Source organism: Cyclopterus lumpus, chromosome 11 (assembly GCF_009769545.1).
Source record: "Cyclopterus lumpus isolate fCycLum1 chromosome 11, fCycLum1.pri, whole genome shotgun sequence".
Lineage (NCBI taxonomy): Eukaryota > Metazoa > Chordata > Actinopteri > Perciformes > Cyclopteridae > Cyclopterus > Cyclopterus lumpus.
The window spans coordinates 7,989,845-8,007,781 of NC_046976.1; the positions used below are offsets into that span (position 1 = coordinate 7,989,845).

Genomic DNA, 17,937 nt, shown 5'->3' on the forward strand with positions numbered 1-17,937 from the left:
GTTCAGCACATGCCTTGCTGTTAAGCTCACAGTTTGGTTATTTTTAATCATTATTTTTCAATGATTTATGTCAGTTAATTCAGGTTGGCCGAGTGGTTAGAGAGATCGTTCTTCCATCTGAAAGATTTGAGGGAAACCACCAAGTATCTTCAATGTTAAAGTATTCTCAAGCAGCCGATCAGCACCAGCGCAGGGATGTAGTTCTATAGGTAGGAAAACTAGTTGAAAGTACTTAATTGTTATTCTACTAAAACTCCCTCCATCTACTTCATAAGTCAGATGGGGGAGTCTGCGCCTTGTGTCTCGATCTACGGCTTTGGCAGCTTTCCTCTGCAGCTTGCACGACTGCTCAGAGAAACAATGGATCTGGACAGCAGCTGGTTTGTTGCTGAAACATTTCGACATCCCAACGCCTAGATTTGAACTACTGGTACCTCAATTGAGCTGTTAATGAGAGCTGCATAATTATTGCATTATTTATAAAGCACTGTTTAAAACCCAATTCAATAAAACGCTTTACAGGTATTTAAAAAAGGAACGACGACAATAAAAGATTGCAATGCACATGCAGTAGGCAGGACATAAATCAAGATGGAAAACATTAAAAGGTGAGGGAAATAAAATACGTAATACCAGAGAATGAATAATAAAGTATGTTTTAAGATCAGACATAAAAGCCCAAAGTGTATAAATAGCAATCAGATTATCTAGAAGGGAAAACAAAAACCAAGCCCACTATTGTTAAGCAGGCATTACTGTATTTACTCTACAGGCATGAAAGTAGTAGCATCCTTCTCATGTAAATCCCGGCAAGTGTAGTACACCTTAAAATGTCAAACTCTTATTTTTGATTGGTTCATTGTTTGGGTTAAGGTTCCTAAGAGACCATTTCAGTAATCCAATCTAGAAACGTCTGTGTGGTTTAGATAAGTGAGGAGCCTTGATCATGAAGTGAGTATGAGGATCTAACCCTGCTCTCTGTTTACATCTTACCTCTTGATCCTACAGCTTGCACTCAGCTGCATCCTCCGTCTCTCTGACAACCTTCCATTAACTCTCTGACTCACAAATATTTACAGCTTGACGCAGACGTCGTACTTCTTTGAAATCATGCTGTGGTTCAAATGCCGTCATTTCCTGCAGTACTTCATTTCACCAGCAGTTGTCTGCGCAGCCTTCATGAAACCTGTTACTTCGTCTGTTTCACCAGAGATATTTTTAAACTTAGCTAACTGCCCGCTGAGTGTTTGGCTTTGCAGATCCTGCGACATCTTGTTTCAAGGCTTTTCATGCTCTAACCGCTCTCTTCTCTCTCCCTCTCTTCTCTGCTCTGCCTCCTCCTCGCTGCTTTCTCTCCATTCTCCTCCTCTGCTGTCCCGTTTCCTGCATGCTCTCCTGGACCCTGCAGAGGATCTTAGTGGGGATGGTAATGTGCTGTTGTTTATCAATCTCTCTGTTGTCCCTTCTTTGTAGTCCTCACTCCACTAACACACTGCAACCCCCTAGCGTGTGTGTGTGTGTGTGTGTTGGTTGATGTTTATGCATGCATTCCTACATCTTTAACAATGACTCTATGTGTGTGTGCGTGCGTGTGTGTGTGTGTCGTGTGTGTGTGTGTGTAGTGTGTGTTGTATTGTGATTTGAAACATGACTATATCGCCAGTAGTTTTATTGAGTTTGAGCTGTTGTTAGCAAAAGTCGTTTACTATTTCAGTATTGGATTTTTAAGATGTTTGGGTCTGAGTCTATTTGGGGTTATTTTTAAAGTGAAGTATCACTAAATTTGAAATATGTCCGCTTTTAACCACAAGAATGAAGAAAGTTTAGAAATGAAGTGGTATTTCTCTTTAAGGGAACTTCTCCAACTCTTTCTCTCTCACTCCCTTTCTCTCTCTCTCTCTCTCTATTTTTCTGTCTCTCTCTCTTTCTCCCTTACTTTTTCTCTTTCTTTTTCTCTCTCCACACACGCACAAAATCATACACACGTGCACTGACATACATTCATGCACACAGAGTGGAGTCGGGAGAGATTTGCTGGATTCAAGTGCGGGTGCATTCCTGGCTATAATGGGCTAACTAGCATACACACACACACACACACACACACACACACACACACATACACACAGTGTATCCCTGAAAGAGACAGACCAGTCAGACTTTAGAAAGGGTTGATTCTTGAGAACAAATCTTAAACCATTTGAGCGAATGTGCATCAATACAAACAATGGACTCGACAGTAGAAACTAAGAAAGAAACATGTATACAAACTACTTAAGTAATCTGCTGATTTAAGTGCAACAAACAAATTTAAAAAAGTTAAAGAAACAGTTTTAAATCAGCTGGAAGCATTAAATCATTGCACACATGGAAACATTGGAAAGACTTTCTGGATTAATATAAGTGACATGTTTTATTGTTGCTGAAATGTGTTTTATTGAATAAACCACAACATTTTGCTGAATTGCTACGTTGCATATGATCATCTCATGAAACACATGTTAGCAGCAGCAACCAGAGCTCATTTCGGCTCATATGAAGGTAATTTTAGAGGCGCATTAAAGGCTTTCCTTTTCGCTCATGTGAAACATAAATCATGCACAGCAATGGTTTAGCAAACGCCATGCCTATTTGATTAATAGTTCAAACTGTTTCCAACCTCTTTTCCTATGGGACATTGCACTGGTAAAGTAATAGTAGTAAACGTTACAACCTTAAAGCTTACCGTGTTTTATTTCATTCATTCAGTTTGACACTAAAACACGCTTATCCATTAAACGTTAAACATGTTTCCGTTGATTCTACTACAATCCAGTGAATTACTTACAACTAAACGCCTAGTGCTTTCTTCAGCCTATTCCACATGGCAGGCTCTACGTGGCTGCTAATCTTGGGAAAATCAGCCTCTGGATTTAGAAAAGGATTTCTAATAAGTTTCGGGACACGTCCCCACAGAGCCTGATAAATCCTGGGCAGAGCTGCGAGGGTAGCACTCAGGACAGCAGATGTTTGACTCTGGTTTCCAACAGCTGAGTCTGCACACTGATTTTATATTAAACACCGCCATCTGGTTTGGATAGACTCGGCCCATCTTTCCCTCTCTTTTCCCTAATGGCTCTCTCCTCTCGCCCTCTATCTCTTTCTATCTATCTGATTCTGCACAGATTTGGTCCTAAACGTTGCCATCTGCTTACATGACAGCTAGACTCACTATTCATTTCTCTCACTGTTTTCATCTCGCTGCCCTTGCCTCCTTCCTCCTGCTTTCTCTTTCCTGTTCATTTTCTACTTGAGTCTCTTTCACTTTCTTCTTTCTTTCTGTCTTCGTCTCTCCTCTTTTTCTCTCCCTCCTCTCCCCCACCACCACAGTTTACTCCCTGTAGCCCAGCTGCTCTCACACAGACAGATATGCACAACACATGCTCAGCTGACACTCTCCGCCAAGTGTGTGTGAGAGAGAGAGAGAGAGAGAGAGAGAGAGAGAGAGAGAGAGAGAGAGAGAGAGAGAGAGAGAGAGAGAGAGAGAGAGAGAGAGAGAGAGAGAGAGAGAGAGAGAGAGAGAGAGAGAGAGAGAGAGAGAGAGAGAGAGAGAGAGAGAGAGAGAGAGAGAGAGAGAGAGAGAGAGAGAGAGAGAGAGAGAGAGAGAGAGAGAGAAGAGCTACGTGGGTGTTGCTTCTGTTGCGCAGGAGTTGTCGAAGTTCTTCGTGCTTTATTCCTCCGTTTTATTTTTACACGTGTTTTGTGTCGGTGACCCTTCCTACCATAGCGGACGCACGGTAAACTGAGCAACATGTGCATGGTTTTCCTATTGTTTTGTGTTATTTTAGACTTGCATGTGTGTGGGTTTTTTTCTATTTTATTCTTTTGCATTTATTTACCCTCTTTGTGTGTATCTCATGTTACAGAGACTGATGACTATGCTGAGATAGTTGATGAAGAGGACACATACACCATGCCCTCCAGTAAGTAACTTATTCACTCTCTTTTCCTTTGTCTCACATCTACCAACCAAAGTAATATCAAAGTAATTTGTCCTCAAGAAATGAGCTTCTGTTGCACTGCAGCAGCAGACCTATAAAACAGATGCTTACTTTCTTACGGTGACTTTCAGTTTGTTCTGCCATCTAACAAGCCGAGAGTGGTGCGAATGTTATCCAAGAAACACACTCACACGAAACATCAGAGAATATTAAACCACTTTTGGTTAGGTAGCAGCTAATCAAATCCAAGCCAGTTTCAGCGTCTTATATAAACAGCAGAGACACCAGCTGGGGTCCAAGAGGCTGCAACTTATACGCTGTAACTCTGGTTTGTTTGACACACATCGCATCTGTCAAATTCATTCACATGTTATTCAAAACTCTGAATGTGCTGGTAAGCGTGGCTGTAGCCCTGTGAGTAATGGTGGTTTCAGCCCTCGGTTCCAATACATTTAATGTGGACGTCTTGGGCATTTCAAAGTACTCATGTATTTGATTGCGTGGCCAACTCTGAAAATGGACTGTGTTCTTCTTTCCTCCCTCAGTCTTTTTCTATGTCTTATTCAAACTTTCTCTGTCTGCCTTCATGTCTTTGTCTCTTTGGTTTTGCTTCTTCCTGCAACTTCCTCTAAACAAACTTTCGACAGACTTCTGACATATTTTCCTTGAGTTTGTACGTATATGTTCAAGTCCTGCTGTATGTATAAAATGGTGCTGTATGACAGTAATGACGATATAGCAAAACTACTCTTTTGACCATTCCGTGGCAGTATTCTTTCATTAACTTCTTTTTCAACTAGACGTCCGGTGAAGAGTGAAACAGGTCAATTATCTGTGTCTGCATACATTTGTGTCCTTGTGTGTGTTTTTTCTGAGCTATTTTAAATCTTAAAGTAGCGGTCTGGCTCTCTCCCTCTCTTCATCTCTCTTTCTTCCTCTTTCTCCCATCTCCAACACAGTCAGCTATGGAGTGGTTGAAGGTAAAGCTCCCTGTCTCTCTCTGCCTTTCTGTGCTACCGAAATGTCTTGAGATTCCACACTTTTGTTCACATTTTTCTTGGCGAGGCACTTGATTACATTGTTGCCAGCCTAAAAATGAATTAGTGCATCTTCCTGCAAGTTATTTTTGTTCATTTAAACGGAATAATAGCATGAGTCGCAGTCGCATCAATGATGTGGCTTTTTTGAGAAGTCAGGAACAAGTGTAGGACAATTTATTATTTGTGTTTGTCAAAGAAAAATACAAAGACTCAGGTACATAATATCCAGGTTGTTGTTGACTTGTGTTTGTTGGCGTTTTGTGAGGTGCAGTTCATTTTTGTATTGTGTTGAAATGGAAAGCGAGGGCCAATCCATGAACAATGCAAGATGTTACTTCATAAATAGTTTCATCCGGAGTGTCCCAAGACCTCCGCAGCTTAACAATCTCAAAGTATTTGCATACTTTGTTCTCATTTTATTTCATCATCATGTTGGCAATGACATTTACATTTTTTTTCATGTATTGTCATATTCGTATGTTATTGTTTTTCTTCAGTCATCTGTGGGTTCGTCTCTGCTTGAAGCCGTTATGAATTCCCTGTAATCGAGCTGCCGTATAGATGGAATGTGTTTTGGTTACAATGTTGTTATTTGTGTTTATCTGTTGGTTGAGTCAAATAGCCAAACCTGGTTGGGTCTGACAGATAAGTAAACTAGTACAGGACAAGTTCCTGATTGTCAGTGTCTTGCGTAAACCTCTTGAACTCAGTGTTTAGTCCATTTTTCAGCAGTTGTTTGGCTGCTGACATGAAAGCAGCACAGAAATGTTTATGACCTTTTCAGCCAAGCGCAAATATTGATAGCACATAAATGTCAAAGCATGTGGATGTCATCCGCAAGAACCACCGCTTTCATTCAAATTCTTTTGGACTCACTGAATGTAAAAAGGTTACTGCCGACACAGATCATATCGAATACACTTCATATACAGTGTGTTCATTATATATCATTTTTATGAATATTTCACTCAAACGGTCCAGGTTTGAGCTTTCTTCTGTGCTTTAGTTTGTGTTTTAGAAATGTTTACATGCACAGAGTACTCCAGGGTTTCAACTCAGGATCTTATTCAGAACAACTTGTGTGTTTCCCTGTACCTCCTTTTTCACTGTCAGTATGCAGAGATAAACATAAATGATAATGGGACTCTGGTGTGCATGTAAACACAGAATTTTCTGAACATTACTTTTTGTCTTTTATATTATGTTGGCGTGTTTGTTCTTTTGTGTGCATGTCAAGTCAAGGTTTGTCTAGTTATGGAAAAGGAATATAATCTTTGGTCAAAATATATATTTTTTATATTGTTAATGGTGTATTTTAGTCTAATCTGATATCCAGTGGGTGAGGTTCATCAACAAGGCTGCCTAAAAGTTATAAATAATTTCGAAGTACTTACTACTACTACAAACTTACTTTTTGTGATAGAAGCAATCACCTAATATCATCCAAATTGTGTTTTTTTGATGAACTCCATCCATGTGGTCGAAGTAAAGCATGTCAAATGTAATGGGATATCCCAGATCTTATAGTGTATAAAAAACAGCAAGTAAACCTATAAATCTCCCTCTTTCCACTTCTCTTCTCTTTTCCTCTCTCCTCCACTTGCTCAGCGCGGGACTACGAGATCCAGAGGGACAGGATCGAGTTGGGCCGCTGCATAGGAGAGGGTCAGTTTGGAGATGTGCACCAAGGAGTCTATAACAGCCCGGTATGTGGAAATACACACGTGCACAAACACTTTTTGTGTACTGACCAATCAATCATAATACATATGTAGGATAAATAGTCTGTTTGGCTGTTACTCTACTGTCCAGCTCAAACTAACTATTGTAATTTTAAAAGTATTTTCAATTCTGCACCCGTCCAACAAGCTCAAATATAAGATTCTGATCAATTATAAACTGAACATATTGTAATACAAACTATTTTGTTAACGATTTAAATTGTTGTCAGAGTCAGAATTGTTGCAGTAGCAATACATGCAGTATTGCGGTATTGGGATATAATATTATATAAATGATGTATACTGATTTCACGCAGCCATATTAGTGTTTTAAGTATAATCTGCTAACTCGTGTGACTTGTACCACGTGTTCCGCAGGACAAACCATCTCTAGCTGTCGCCATTAAAACCTGTAAGAACTGTACATCTGATAGCGTCAGAGAAAAGTTCCTACAGGAAGCATGTAAGACCACATTTTTTCAAACTCAATTTAACAAACTATATCCCATTTCATACATACTGAGTGTGTTTATATATATATATATGTGTATGTGTGTGTGTTCCTTTCCCTTGCAGTGACAATGCGTCAGTTCGACCACCCTCACATCGTTAAGCTGATCGGAGTGATCACAGAAAACCCTGTGTGGATCATCATGGAGCTGTGCACTCTGGGAGAGGTAGGCCCGAGGCTGTGTCGATAACGTGAGACGAGAGTAGAGTGTGTGTCACTTCTCGTCAGTATCCTCATGACTAGGAAAGGCCTGACCTGGAAATCGCTTATATTAAGAAAATAAAACACTTGATTGATATGTGTTGACACTCGTAGGTTAGAGACGTCATGGTAAGGTTGTTGCTGATGGACTTTTCCCCTCCATCTTCTTCTCTTTGTCTACAGTTACGTTCCTTCCTTCAGGTGAGGAAGTACAATTTGGATTTGGCCTCTCTCATTTTGTTTGCCTACCAGCTCAGCACAGCACTCGCATATCTGGAGAGTAAACGCTTTGTACACAGGTACACAAACACACACACACACACACACATGCACACACAAACACATGCATGGTCAATATACGTTTCTCATGTCATGTCATCGTACGAGGACAGTTTCAAGAGATTAGTTTTTTTATGTAATCTCAACATGTATTTAACGTAATGAAATAAAGTAACTGAAAGGCTGTGTAATAGCACTTTGTCACAAATATGGAGTGGTTCGCTGTACATCTCTCCTGTTCATGCTGAACAAATGGCAAATATCCCCTATGATTCAGTCCTAATGACGATCAATATTGACTTACAGGGACATAGCAGCACGCAATGTGTTGGTCTCTTCAGTCGACTGTGTGATGCTCGGAGACTTTGGTCTGTCGCGATACATGGAGGACAGTTCTTACTACAAAGGTAATGATACTCAAACACATACGCAGCTTTGTTTGTATTTTGGGACACAGAACAGTGTTCATTAATGTGTAAAATGTATCCAAGACAGCTGCACTAGTAACACTTCTAGTTTTGTGTCTGTGACCAACATTTCCAGTTGCCAGTACTTTACCACCACCAACAGGTTACATGGGGGTACTGCAGTTTATTTTGACAGACTATTCAATTCAATATCTTCTTCTTGTGGTCCTCAACCCTATGGAGAGATTGTGAAACTTCACCAGCAACCAAATGACAGAGTTACAAATTCAATGTATTCAAAAAATAATGTTGTAAATGTGTTTATCTTTGTGTCAGCTTCTAAAGGGAAACTTCCTATCAAGTGGATGGCTCCTGAATCTATCAACTTCAGAAGATTCACCTCTGCCAGTGACGTCTGGATGTTTGGTGAGTTCTGATCAATAATTATATGGGATTGCTTGTGTTGTGTTAGTTTCTGTCATTGGAAACATACTTAGAGTACATCAAACGGTTCTGACGAACTATGTCTGTATTCCTCTGTCTCTCCGTAGGTGTGTGCATGTGGGAGATCTTGATGTTCGGCATCAAGCCTTTCCAGGGAGTGAAGAACAACGACGTAATTGGCAGAATAGAGAACGGCGAGCGATTGGCTATGCCTCCTCAGTGCCCGCCCACCTTCTACAGTTTGATGACCAAATGTTGGTCGTATGACCCCAGTAAGCGACCGCGATTCACCGAACTCAAAACACAACTCAGGTAATTAAATGTGCTTTTTTCAGTTGTTGCCTATAAGTGCTTGTGAGTGAATATTAATTGCACAAAACACCATTATATTAACACTATGGTAATGCTTTCCAATGCATGTTACATAGACTATTTTTCTTGTCAAAGTCAGAACTGGGCAGTATACACCCACTTGTGCTGTATTAATTGCTGTGATATAATATTAATGGTGATCATAAAACATTTATAATTGTAAAGTTAAAAGAAAACATGGATTGGAGTTGCTTAATGTACAACAAGACCTTTTTCAAATCTGTTGTTGTAAATGGATGAAGAACTGTCTTGTTTTGCCTTGTTTTGTGATTTTAAGAATTGTAGACCTGTTCATTACTGCTTTTAATGTGTGATTGTTTGTTTTTGTTTTTGTTTTCTTATCAGGGTCCGAGCGACTCAGAAAGTCCCTATTTATTTGTTTTATTTGTTTTACCTGTATTTTAGCTATTCTTATTTATTTAGTTTTAGTTTTTAGGATGTTTTAATTATGTGAAGTGTCTTTGAGTATTATGAAAAGCGCTATATAAATTAAATGCATTATGATTATTATTATTAATACCTTATTTACCATAAATAAGGTATGAAAAATCGCTTTCTGGTGGATTTCATTTCCTCCCACAATTGGAAAGATTGTGTAAAGTTTCCCCACCTTTTGTAAAAAAAAAACAAATTGGTTTTCCTGTGTTGAGAAACCCTCCTGTTGAACTCCTGGTTTAGATCAAAAAGAAGATTATTTAATAGGATGAGTGTGTGTATTTTTTGTAGCACCATACTGGAGGAAGAGAAGCTTCAACAAGAGGAGAGACTTCGAATGGAGATGAGGAGACAAATCACCGTGTCCTGGGACTCGGGAGGGTCCGATGAAGCGCCGCCTAAAGTACGACTGATCTAAGTGTTTTTTTATATTTCAACACGTGTTTGAAATGGCTGATAAAGACAAACTGTTATCTTTCCGCCTGCAGCCCAGTAGACCAGGTTACCCAAGTCCTCGTTCCAGTGAAGGCTTCTTTTCCGGACCCCAACTCAACCACTTCCCGGTACAGAAAACACACACACACAAACACACGCCGCTCCTGAAGTGAGAAAACTGTGCTCTTCTGTTCCCTCTCACCGACTGCGGCTGCAGCAGCGTTTCCTCTGACCTCCAGAGGTGTTTAGCGGCAACAGCAGCAGTGTGCAAGAATTTAGGAGGACTCCATAAAGTCTTTAAGAGCACACATACAACTAAACTATTGAGAAATACTCATCAAGCAAAACACCTATTATCTTTTCAAGAAAGATGCATCTATCACAAATCTTAAAATCAAGACAGACTTATGTTGGAAGACAGCAAGTGTGCGCTGCATGTGCCATAAGTCAGGAAGAGAAATGTTAAGGCAAACAAGATGAGAGAGACTTTCAGTGAAATTATTCCTCTCCTCATAAAACAAGCAGACAGCAGGCATTTCCTGTAGCCACACACACACACACACATAAATCACAGCCACTCTCCAACTAGTATGACAACAAGCAGCTCTCTCTCTCTCTCTCTCTTTATTTTGCTTTATTGCTTTTGAGTTTTTCATTTTTCGTGTACTCCAAACTATACTAGGTTATGAATAGTTTTTATACCACAAAGAGCGGAAAAACCTGGGCAAATTCCTTAGAATTGGCTCTTGTGTTATCAAAACTAGTGTGTACGAATAACCGTAGATTCTTACAATCCCTCTTTCTGTCTGCCCATCTCCAGCCGTCAGCCCATGGTGTCATAGGAGGAGGAGGGGGCAACTACCCTCCTATTGATTCTTGGAATCAGCACAGACCTGAGCACACTGCACTGTGGACCCCTAACGTGGAGGTGTGTGCACACTCAGTCATGAGGGACATTTGACAGGGAAAACTCACTGAAATTACATCTAATATATTATCCCATGTAGTGGTTCATGACATTAAATCCTCACTGAATGTGTCGCAATGGGTTGACGGCTTTCTGCAAGCTTCATCCAGCTTTGATTAAGCTTTGAAAACGCCAACCTGATTAATGTAAACATTCTTATTGGCCAAAGATCACACAGTTTAATGAATCACTTGTCGTCATATAATGATGATTGAGGTGATTGTTCAGTTTTTAGGGTGACTAAACGTGTTTTCCACAGGACGATGGATGTGGAGGCCAGGCTGTGATGGAGGAGAGGCTGATGATGCAGCAACAACAGATGGAGGACGACCAGCGGTGGCTGGAGCAGGAGGAGAGCTTCATGGTTATGGTAATGGTATTAATATACTAGCGACAGCTTTCACTTTCTTATGTGGACGCATATTATGAGCAAAACATCACCTCTAGAAACAGATGTGCCTGATTCTGCATCTGGGGCAGCTTGACAGCTAACCAAACTAGTGTTAGCTTCCTATCATCCTGCTCATGCTGGTTTGTTTTTATTGGTGAGGCCACTCAGTAAAACTTCTTTATGCATATTGTTTTTGCCAGATGAGCTGGAGAATATCTTTTTCAGATCTTTGAACTATTTCCGTTGTGTTTGATTTATCTCGCCAGACACTGAAATATCCCTGAAATACATACTTTTTGCAAAACAAGTCTGTTTTTCTTCTCTCTTCAGGTCAGATAGGTTTTTTTCATCTGGCCTTGAATCACAGTTGACATATTTGAACCAGGTGTAGAGAGCTGAAAGAGAGTGAAAAACACAGTGTGTGAGGGCTGACCGACAGAGATGACTATTTTTTTATTGCCTCACCCAGGGGTTACCAAATAACATCTTAGCAATTTAGTCCGTAAGGTTTCCTGCTCTGGGTAGTGATCTCTCCCTGACCTATATGTTAACTTAATTCACCCGTTCCTCTTTGCACCCACCTTCCCAAATGTTTGTGTCTCTTGCATTGACTCTTGCAATGCAAACCAAAGTAGCACACAATGCTCAATGAGTTAGTTGTATGGCTCTTACCCTCAAAGGAAGTTCCCTTCACAGGACTTAATAAAATATCCTAATGTGTTCATACTAACAAGAAAGTCAGTGTGTAATATTAATCTGTTGGTCTTGTCTGACTCTTCACCACGTTGACTAATTGCGAGTGGGTACCAGTGATATATCAGTGATATATGCTAAATGTTATGATAAACTAAATGAAGGATAAAAGAGAGTCAAAACAGAATTTAATAATATGAGAGGGAAAGTAAGGCCTGAAAAGAAAGAGATGGAAGTTTGTGAGGAGGAACAAGAGTGCAGGACAGAAGGAGGGAGAAAGGAAGTGGGATTGGCAGGAGCCATGAAGAGGGTGGAACAACAAACAAGGAGTCGCCCATCAGGGAGAGAGAAAGAGAAACAGAGGGAGATGCAGAGAGATGGAAAAAGTGGGCGGGAGAAACCGACTGAGGGAGAGAAACAGAGAGGAGAGTGAGTCGGTTGGATCTTTTCTCTGTGGCTCAGTGGAGCTTTTCCTCCTCTGGAAAAACTTTTTCTCTTTCTCTCCTTCCCTCCATTCTTGTCTGACTCAACTTTTCTGTCTTCCTCAGTTCACTTCTCTCAGTCTCATCTTCCACATTCTGGGTTTTCTCTCTGCCAGTTTCTCTGGTCTCTCTGTCGCCAGTCTTGCTCTCGATGCCTTAAGTTTTTCATTGCTTGCATCTGCCCTTCTCTCTACTTTCTGTCCCCATCTCTGCCCTTCTTTCGATGGCCTCCACTCTCTGCTTTCCTCCTCCTGTCTTCTTCAGCCTCTATTCTCCCAGGATGCATCTCTTCAAGGCGTGCTTCACCAAAACGGTACTGAAAGAGAAGGAGAGTTGGAGGCTTGTTTGGGTTTTGGTTGTGCAAATGTGGACAGAGTTTTGTAGTGGGAAGTTATCCGTGTTTATCTGCTGCTCTTCTTCCTTACTGAGCTGATGATAATGAAGATCACTCTTTGAGGCAGTGTGGATGGGAAAAAAATGCCAAACTATCGTCGTGGTCATTGCTGGAATTTAAATTCTGCTAAATCATTTTGCTGGTTAATTGTGCATTTTTCTGTTGAAATGTGGTATTTGGTTAGGAAGAAATAACTCCAGCTGCTTTGCATTGAATCTTTTATTTCTGTAACCTGCAGGTCAAACTGTTTACTGATTATATTTGATTTTCATATTTTGTTCTTGTTTGTGAATGCCCCATGTTTTTTTTAAAGTGAGTTCTTTACAAAGGTTTTTTGTTTTGATTAGAACTACCTGGAAGTTGCTCCAAAACACAACTTGTATGTTTTCTTTATATTTAAAATGTGTCTTTCTGTCTGTTCCCTACAGAAGGCAGAGTCCAGAAACAGCAGAGGAAGCATCGACAGAGAAGACGGGACACTACAAGCACCGGTCAGTCACAGTGTTTCTGTTTGTCTGTCCGTGTTTGTTGATACTTTTATTGGAAATGGGCTCCTAACCTCCCTCCACATACTGATGGAGAGAAGAATGTTAAAGTAAAAAGTGAAACGGAGTCAAAGTGTAATTGGGGAAAAGCTGAAAAGTGAAGGAAAAAAGGAGAAAAGTAGAAGAAAAGTATCAGAAGGATAGAAAATGAAATGGTGAGTGAGGATGTATTCAGTCCGACAGGAAATACAGAGGCCGGGAGAAGTAGAGAAAGTATTTCTGTCAGTTTGCCAGGGAGGTACTGCCTACACACCAACTCGATGACCACAGAGGGCTCATGGGAATTTTAATCCCAGAAGCACTGCACAGTCCCATTTTACTGCAAAAGTGTGAGTTATGACATCCTAAAGCTATTCTCAGCATTGACCTTATCGCCTCCGCACTGTATCAACTGGGGCTGTCGCTGAGTCGTGACATCGCTGGTGGGAATTCTCAATATGCAACAACTGTGAATGTGGTATATTCACTGATGTTTACTTTCTGAAATCAGTATTACATGATCATTTTAATTAGTGTATATATATATATATATATATATATATATATATATATATATATATATTTAATGATTATGGACAATTGAAAGTTGACCATCTGTGTGTGATTTTCTCTGCACAGGGTGGAAACCAACATATTTACCAGCCTGTAGGGAAACCAGGTGAGAGAACGCCCAACAGACAAACATTAAGTGTTTACAAATTGTAAAACTGTACTAAAAAACACAAGTATTAGCAGCAATATGTATTTAACGTATCAAAAGTAAAACTACCAAATGTACAGATTTGCCTTTTCTGAGAGTAGTAATATAATGTACTGTAGCTACTGTGTTATATTATTGTTGTGTTAAAATAAGATCTACCTAAACAGTTCCATGACGCTTACATTTGACAACGTTTATACACTGTTGGATAGTAAGAGCTCATTATTTCAAAGACTGCTCAAGTCTTTCCCTTGTTTGTCTGTTTTTTACTTTTATTTATCCAGTTTAATCCCAGTAGGATCTTACATCTCTTTTGCAAGATGGTTCTGGTCAAGATGGCAGAGCACATAAATAACACACGAAAACACAGATAACAAACTTAAAAACAAAACAGCAACATATAAAGATCAAAATAAAAAAACATTAAAATGCCCCATAAAAAAGATGGAAGCAAATTCAAAGACTTAATCTATGTTAGGGCACATTCAGGCTCAAATCTTAATCCTGATTTTATATATTGCGTGTTCATGATATAATAGTAAAAGTGCCTTAAACTCTATAAAGTATACAGTACATGAAGTACTCCAGAGTACATACAGTATCTCTTAGCATGCATCATACTTGACTCCATACTACATACACATCATACCTTCATACTCCTTTTTTTCAGAACATGTGGCTCCTCCGAAGAAACCGCCCCGCCCTGGAGCTCCTGGTCACCTAGGCAACCTGGCAAGTCTTTGCCCCGTTGACAGCTACAACGAGGGGGTGAAGGTATATTAATACACACAACAAACAACAAAAAACACAATAATAGCTATAAACAAAGACTTTCCTACAAATCTCCTACAAATTAAAAGTGAGCAGATGTAGCTGATTAAGATACTTTTTGTGAACACAATTCTTTCACGCTGCTCTTGTTTAGCCTCTTTCCCATTTTAGCATATCGTTTTTGAGGTGACTTCACTATTTGGCATTTTGCTGATGGGTTGCATGCTGTGCCTTGCCTCGCCGGTGGTTGGCTTCGGCCTAATGTTCTGTCCCTCTTCTCTCCCCCTTTACTCTTCCTCCCCCTCTCTCATTAACCTCCATCCATACTTTCCCCTTTAACACCATGCCATCTTCTTATCCCTCATTCTGCTTTTCTGACCTTGTACTCTGACCTTGTGCATCCATCAATCTGTCAAACCCTTGCCCCTCTCATCACAACCTGCTGCGCACCCCAATCCCCTTCAATCTCCTCCCTGTCAAATCCACATCCACCCAACCACACCTCCCTCCCATCTCCTCAACCTCCCCATAGCCGTGGAGGGTAAGCTGATCTTTGTGTTTGTCTGTCATCACTGTAGTTAGATGATAGTTAATAGTATGTTCATGTATAGAGAAGCTTCATGAAGCTTTCTGAGTTGTGGTTAAAAGGTATTTTTCTTTACCAGAGGCAGAACTAAATATCACTGTTGTCATGACAAACAAAACATTTGAGCACAGAAGTTCATTCTGGACCTGGCAACCGTGTTTTGACACAATAATCTCATCTGGGGATTTCACATTCATCTCATGGTCATTGGCAGAGATGGTGACGACTGTGAGGTGTGGTTGAAAGCTCCAAAAGGTTGACCGCGGGATTATGTTGTCGCAAATGAAACATTGTTAGCTTGTCCCACTATTCCCCATTCAAGGCAATATATACTCCTAATAAGGTGTCAATAAGTTGTAGCCAGAGTGCTGTGAATAATATCCCTGGTAAAGAAAAAGAAAATGTAAAAATAATATTAGTACTTTTTCTTAGATCAATAGAAGCATTGTAACCTGATCACTGTCTGTCTTTCATTGCGTCTTTAGATGATAATATAGTGAAATGAATGTTGTTAAACGTGCTCAATTTGAAATTCAGAGCATCTCTGGTGCCTCCGCACTGCTCTCTGAGACGGCAGCTAAACGACAGCCACAGTGCTGACAGGGCAAACCGTGTTAACCTGGGCGGGAACCGGAGGGCGAGGGCAGCGCTCGGCTATACTTCGGACGCATGGACATGAGCTGGCGTGGGATTGTGACAAGGAAGCGTCTTGATCTATTATGCTGTGTGGGATTCTCTTTGTAGTTAGAAAATGTTGGATGTGCACGGACGGCCGCAGAGAATCCCGATGGTGTGATGTCAGCTGTGATCACGCATATGAGCAGCAGCCGTGAGGGGTCAGCTCACATGCCATCAGAGGCCCGTGTGGCCGGCCCAGCTGCGTAAACACAGCAAGAAGAAGCTCTGATAACACAGAGAGAGAGAAACGTCCTTCTTTGCTCAGGCTTTAATATAGATAATAGTTGTTTGGTGCTTTATTAATGCTCCGAATGCCGTAAATTAGGTCCAATTATCAACCGGTTAAATAGATCTCCATTCATTTGATGTCCTGTGATCTTCACAGAAGAAGCTGCGTTTTGGCTGTTTGGCCATAACGTTAGGACATAAACATTTTTCACATTCACGAGCCTAATTGATTCCACAAAAACGTAATTCATTCATTTAAATCAAGATCTCTACTGAGGCATTTCCTCAGAGCGCTTTCTCATCAAAGGGGTGGAATACAATCACTTCAGCCGTGCCGTGTTTATCTCCCCACATTAATTAAACCTACAATAAGGTATTTTTGACCAGCAGAGGCCAAAAATACAAAAAAATAAAAACTCAGATATTTGGCAACAGTTTATGAAGTTGCACAGATGACCGTAAACATTCAGCCGGTATAAAGAGTTCATTGGTTCAGCACTCCTTTGACATGACACTAACTCATATAATTTAACATTTAACTTGGACTGTACTAACAGCTCTACACACTCCTCTGTCACAGTAGAATAGTCTCAGTATGTTGATAGAAATGCATGTAGACAGAAATAATAATCTGAGTGTGCGAGAGTGAGCGAATGAGTGAATCTAGTCAAATACTGCCCCCTAGTGGTAACTCGTATCACAATTTCTAAAAGGAAATCTTGTGTGAAATGTATGTTTTAGTGGCTCATTGTAACGATCATACTTTCCTTGGTGGTGCAGTTGCAGCCTCAGGAGATCAGCCCGCCCCCCACGGCCAACTTGGATCGCTCTAACGACAAAGTGTACGAGAACGTGACGGGATTGGTCAAAGCTGTGATCGAGATGTCCAACCGGATTCAGCCTGCAGCCCCGGAGGAGTACGTCCCCATGGTCAAGGTAGGATCAACGGTCACTCACAGACGGCGCAGCTCGGTTTCTAGACAACAAGTTAAAGATTCATCATCAACACGTTTAAATGTGCATATTAACTGAAGACTGATGCAAAAATCAATGTGTGTGTGTGTGTTGGGTAGGAGGTGGGTCTGGCACTGAGGACTCTGCTAGCGACAGTGGACGAGACACTTCCTGTTCTGCCAGCCAGCACACACAGAGAGGTGAGCACACACGCACACACACATACACACACACACACACACACGGACACACACAAACAGTTAAACATTTTTTATAAAAGTACTGTACTGTAACTAGTGGGTTAAATGTGAGTCAAATCACTGGAAACAGTCTTGCTCATGATGACATTCATGCAAACTTGTATACACAAGATATAAACATGCTTTAACACATTGTGGCTCTCTTTCACTCATGCCAGCTGTTATATTTAGAAGTCACTGATGTCATTTGAAACCCTGCATGTTCACTACAATAAAAACAAACTTTGTGATCAGAGCAAAACTATTCTATAGGGACTAAAAAGGACGGCACAGTCATTATCTTTATCATTTTGTTTGCGTTATCACAGATTGAGATGGCCCAAAAGCTGTTGAATTCAGATCTGGCCGAGTTAATAGCGAAGATGAAACTGGCCCAACAGTATGTCATGACAAGGTAGGCACAAATATGACAGATATGTTTCACGGTGAGGATTTACTACTACAGTATTGGTGACAGTAATAG

The 17,937-nt window shown here is 40.5% G+C and overlaps 1 protein-coding gene across 5 annotated transcripts in view; it reads left to right on the forward strand.

The window, feature by feature from the left end:
• Positions 1 to 17,937, forward strand: part of ptk2aa (protein tyrosine kinase 2aa) — a 56,285-nt gene that overhangs the window by 36,681 nt on the left and 1,667 nt on the right. For 3 of the 5 annotated variants that reach the window (XM_034544980.1, XM_034544977.1, XM_034544978.1), the window contains 19 exons: positions 3,906 to 3,962; positions 6,629 to 6,726; positions 7,120 to 7,204; positions 7,318 to 7,418; positions 7,637 to 7,752; positions 8,039 to 8,139; positions 8,476 to 8,565; positions 8,691 to 8,895; positions 9,682 to 9,793; positions 9,879 to 9,953; positions 10,646 to 10,753; positions 11,052 to 11,162; positions 13,181 to 13,243; positions 13,916 to 13,955; positions 14,668 to 14,771; positions 15,301 to 15,309; positions 17,041 to 17,196; positions 17,334 to 17,414; positions 17,783 to 17,868. In XM_034544980.1, coding sequence (XP_034400871.1) covers positions 3,906 to 3,962; positions 6,629 to 6,726; positions 7,120 to 7,204; positions 7,318 to 7,418; positions 7,637 to 7,752; positions 8,039 to 8,139; positions 8,476 to 8,565; positions 8,691 to 8,895; positions 9,682 to 9,793; positions 9,879 to 9,953; positions 10,646 to 10,753; positions 11,052 to 11,162; positions 13,181 to 13,243; positions 13,916 to 13,955; positions 14,668 to 14,771; positions 15,301 to 15,309; positions 17,041 to 17,196; positions 17,334 to 17,414; positions 17,783 to 17,868 — 1,798 coding nt within the window. The remainder of the gene's footprint in view (positions 1 to 3,905; positions 3,963 to 6,628; positions 6,727 to 7,119; positions 7,205 to 7,317; positions 7,419 to 7,636; positions 7,753 to 8,038; positions 8,140 to 8,475; positions 8,566 to 8,690; positions 8,896 to 9,681; positions 9,794 to 9,878; positions 9,954 to 10,645; positions 10,754 to 11,051; positions 11,163 to 13,180; positions 13,244 to 13,915; positions 13,956 to 14,667; positions 14,772 to 15,300; positions 15,310 to 17,040; positions 17,197 to 17,333; positions 17,415 to 17,782; positions 17,869 to 17,937) is intronic. The other 2 variants (XM_034544981.1, XM_034544979.1) reach the window with 1 other exon arrangement.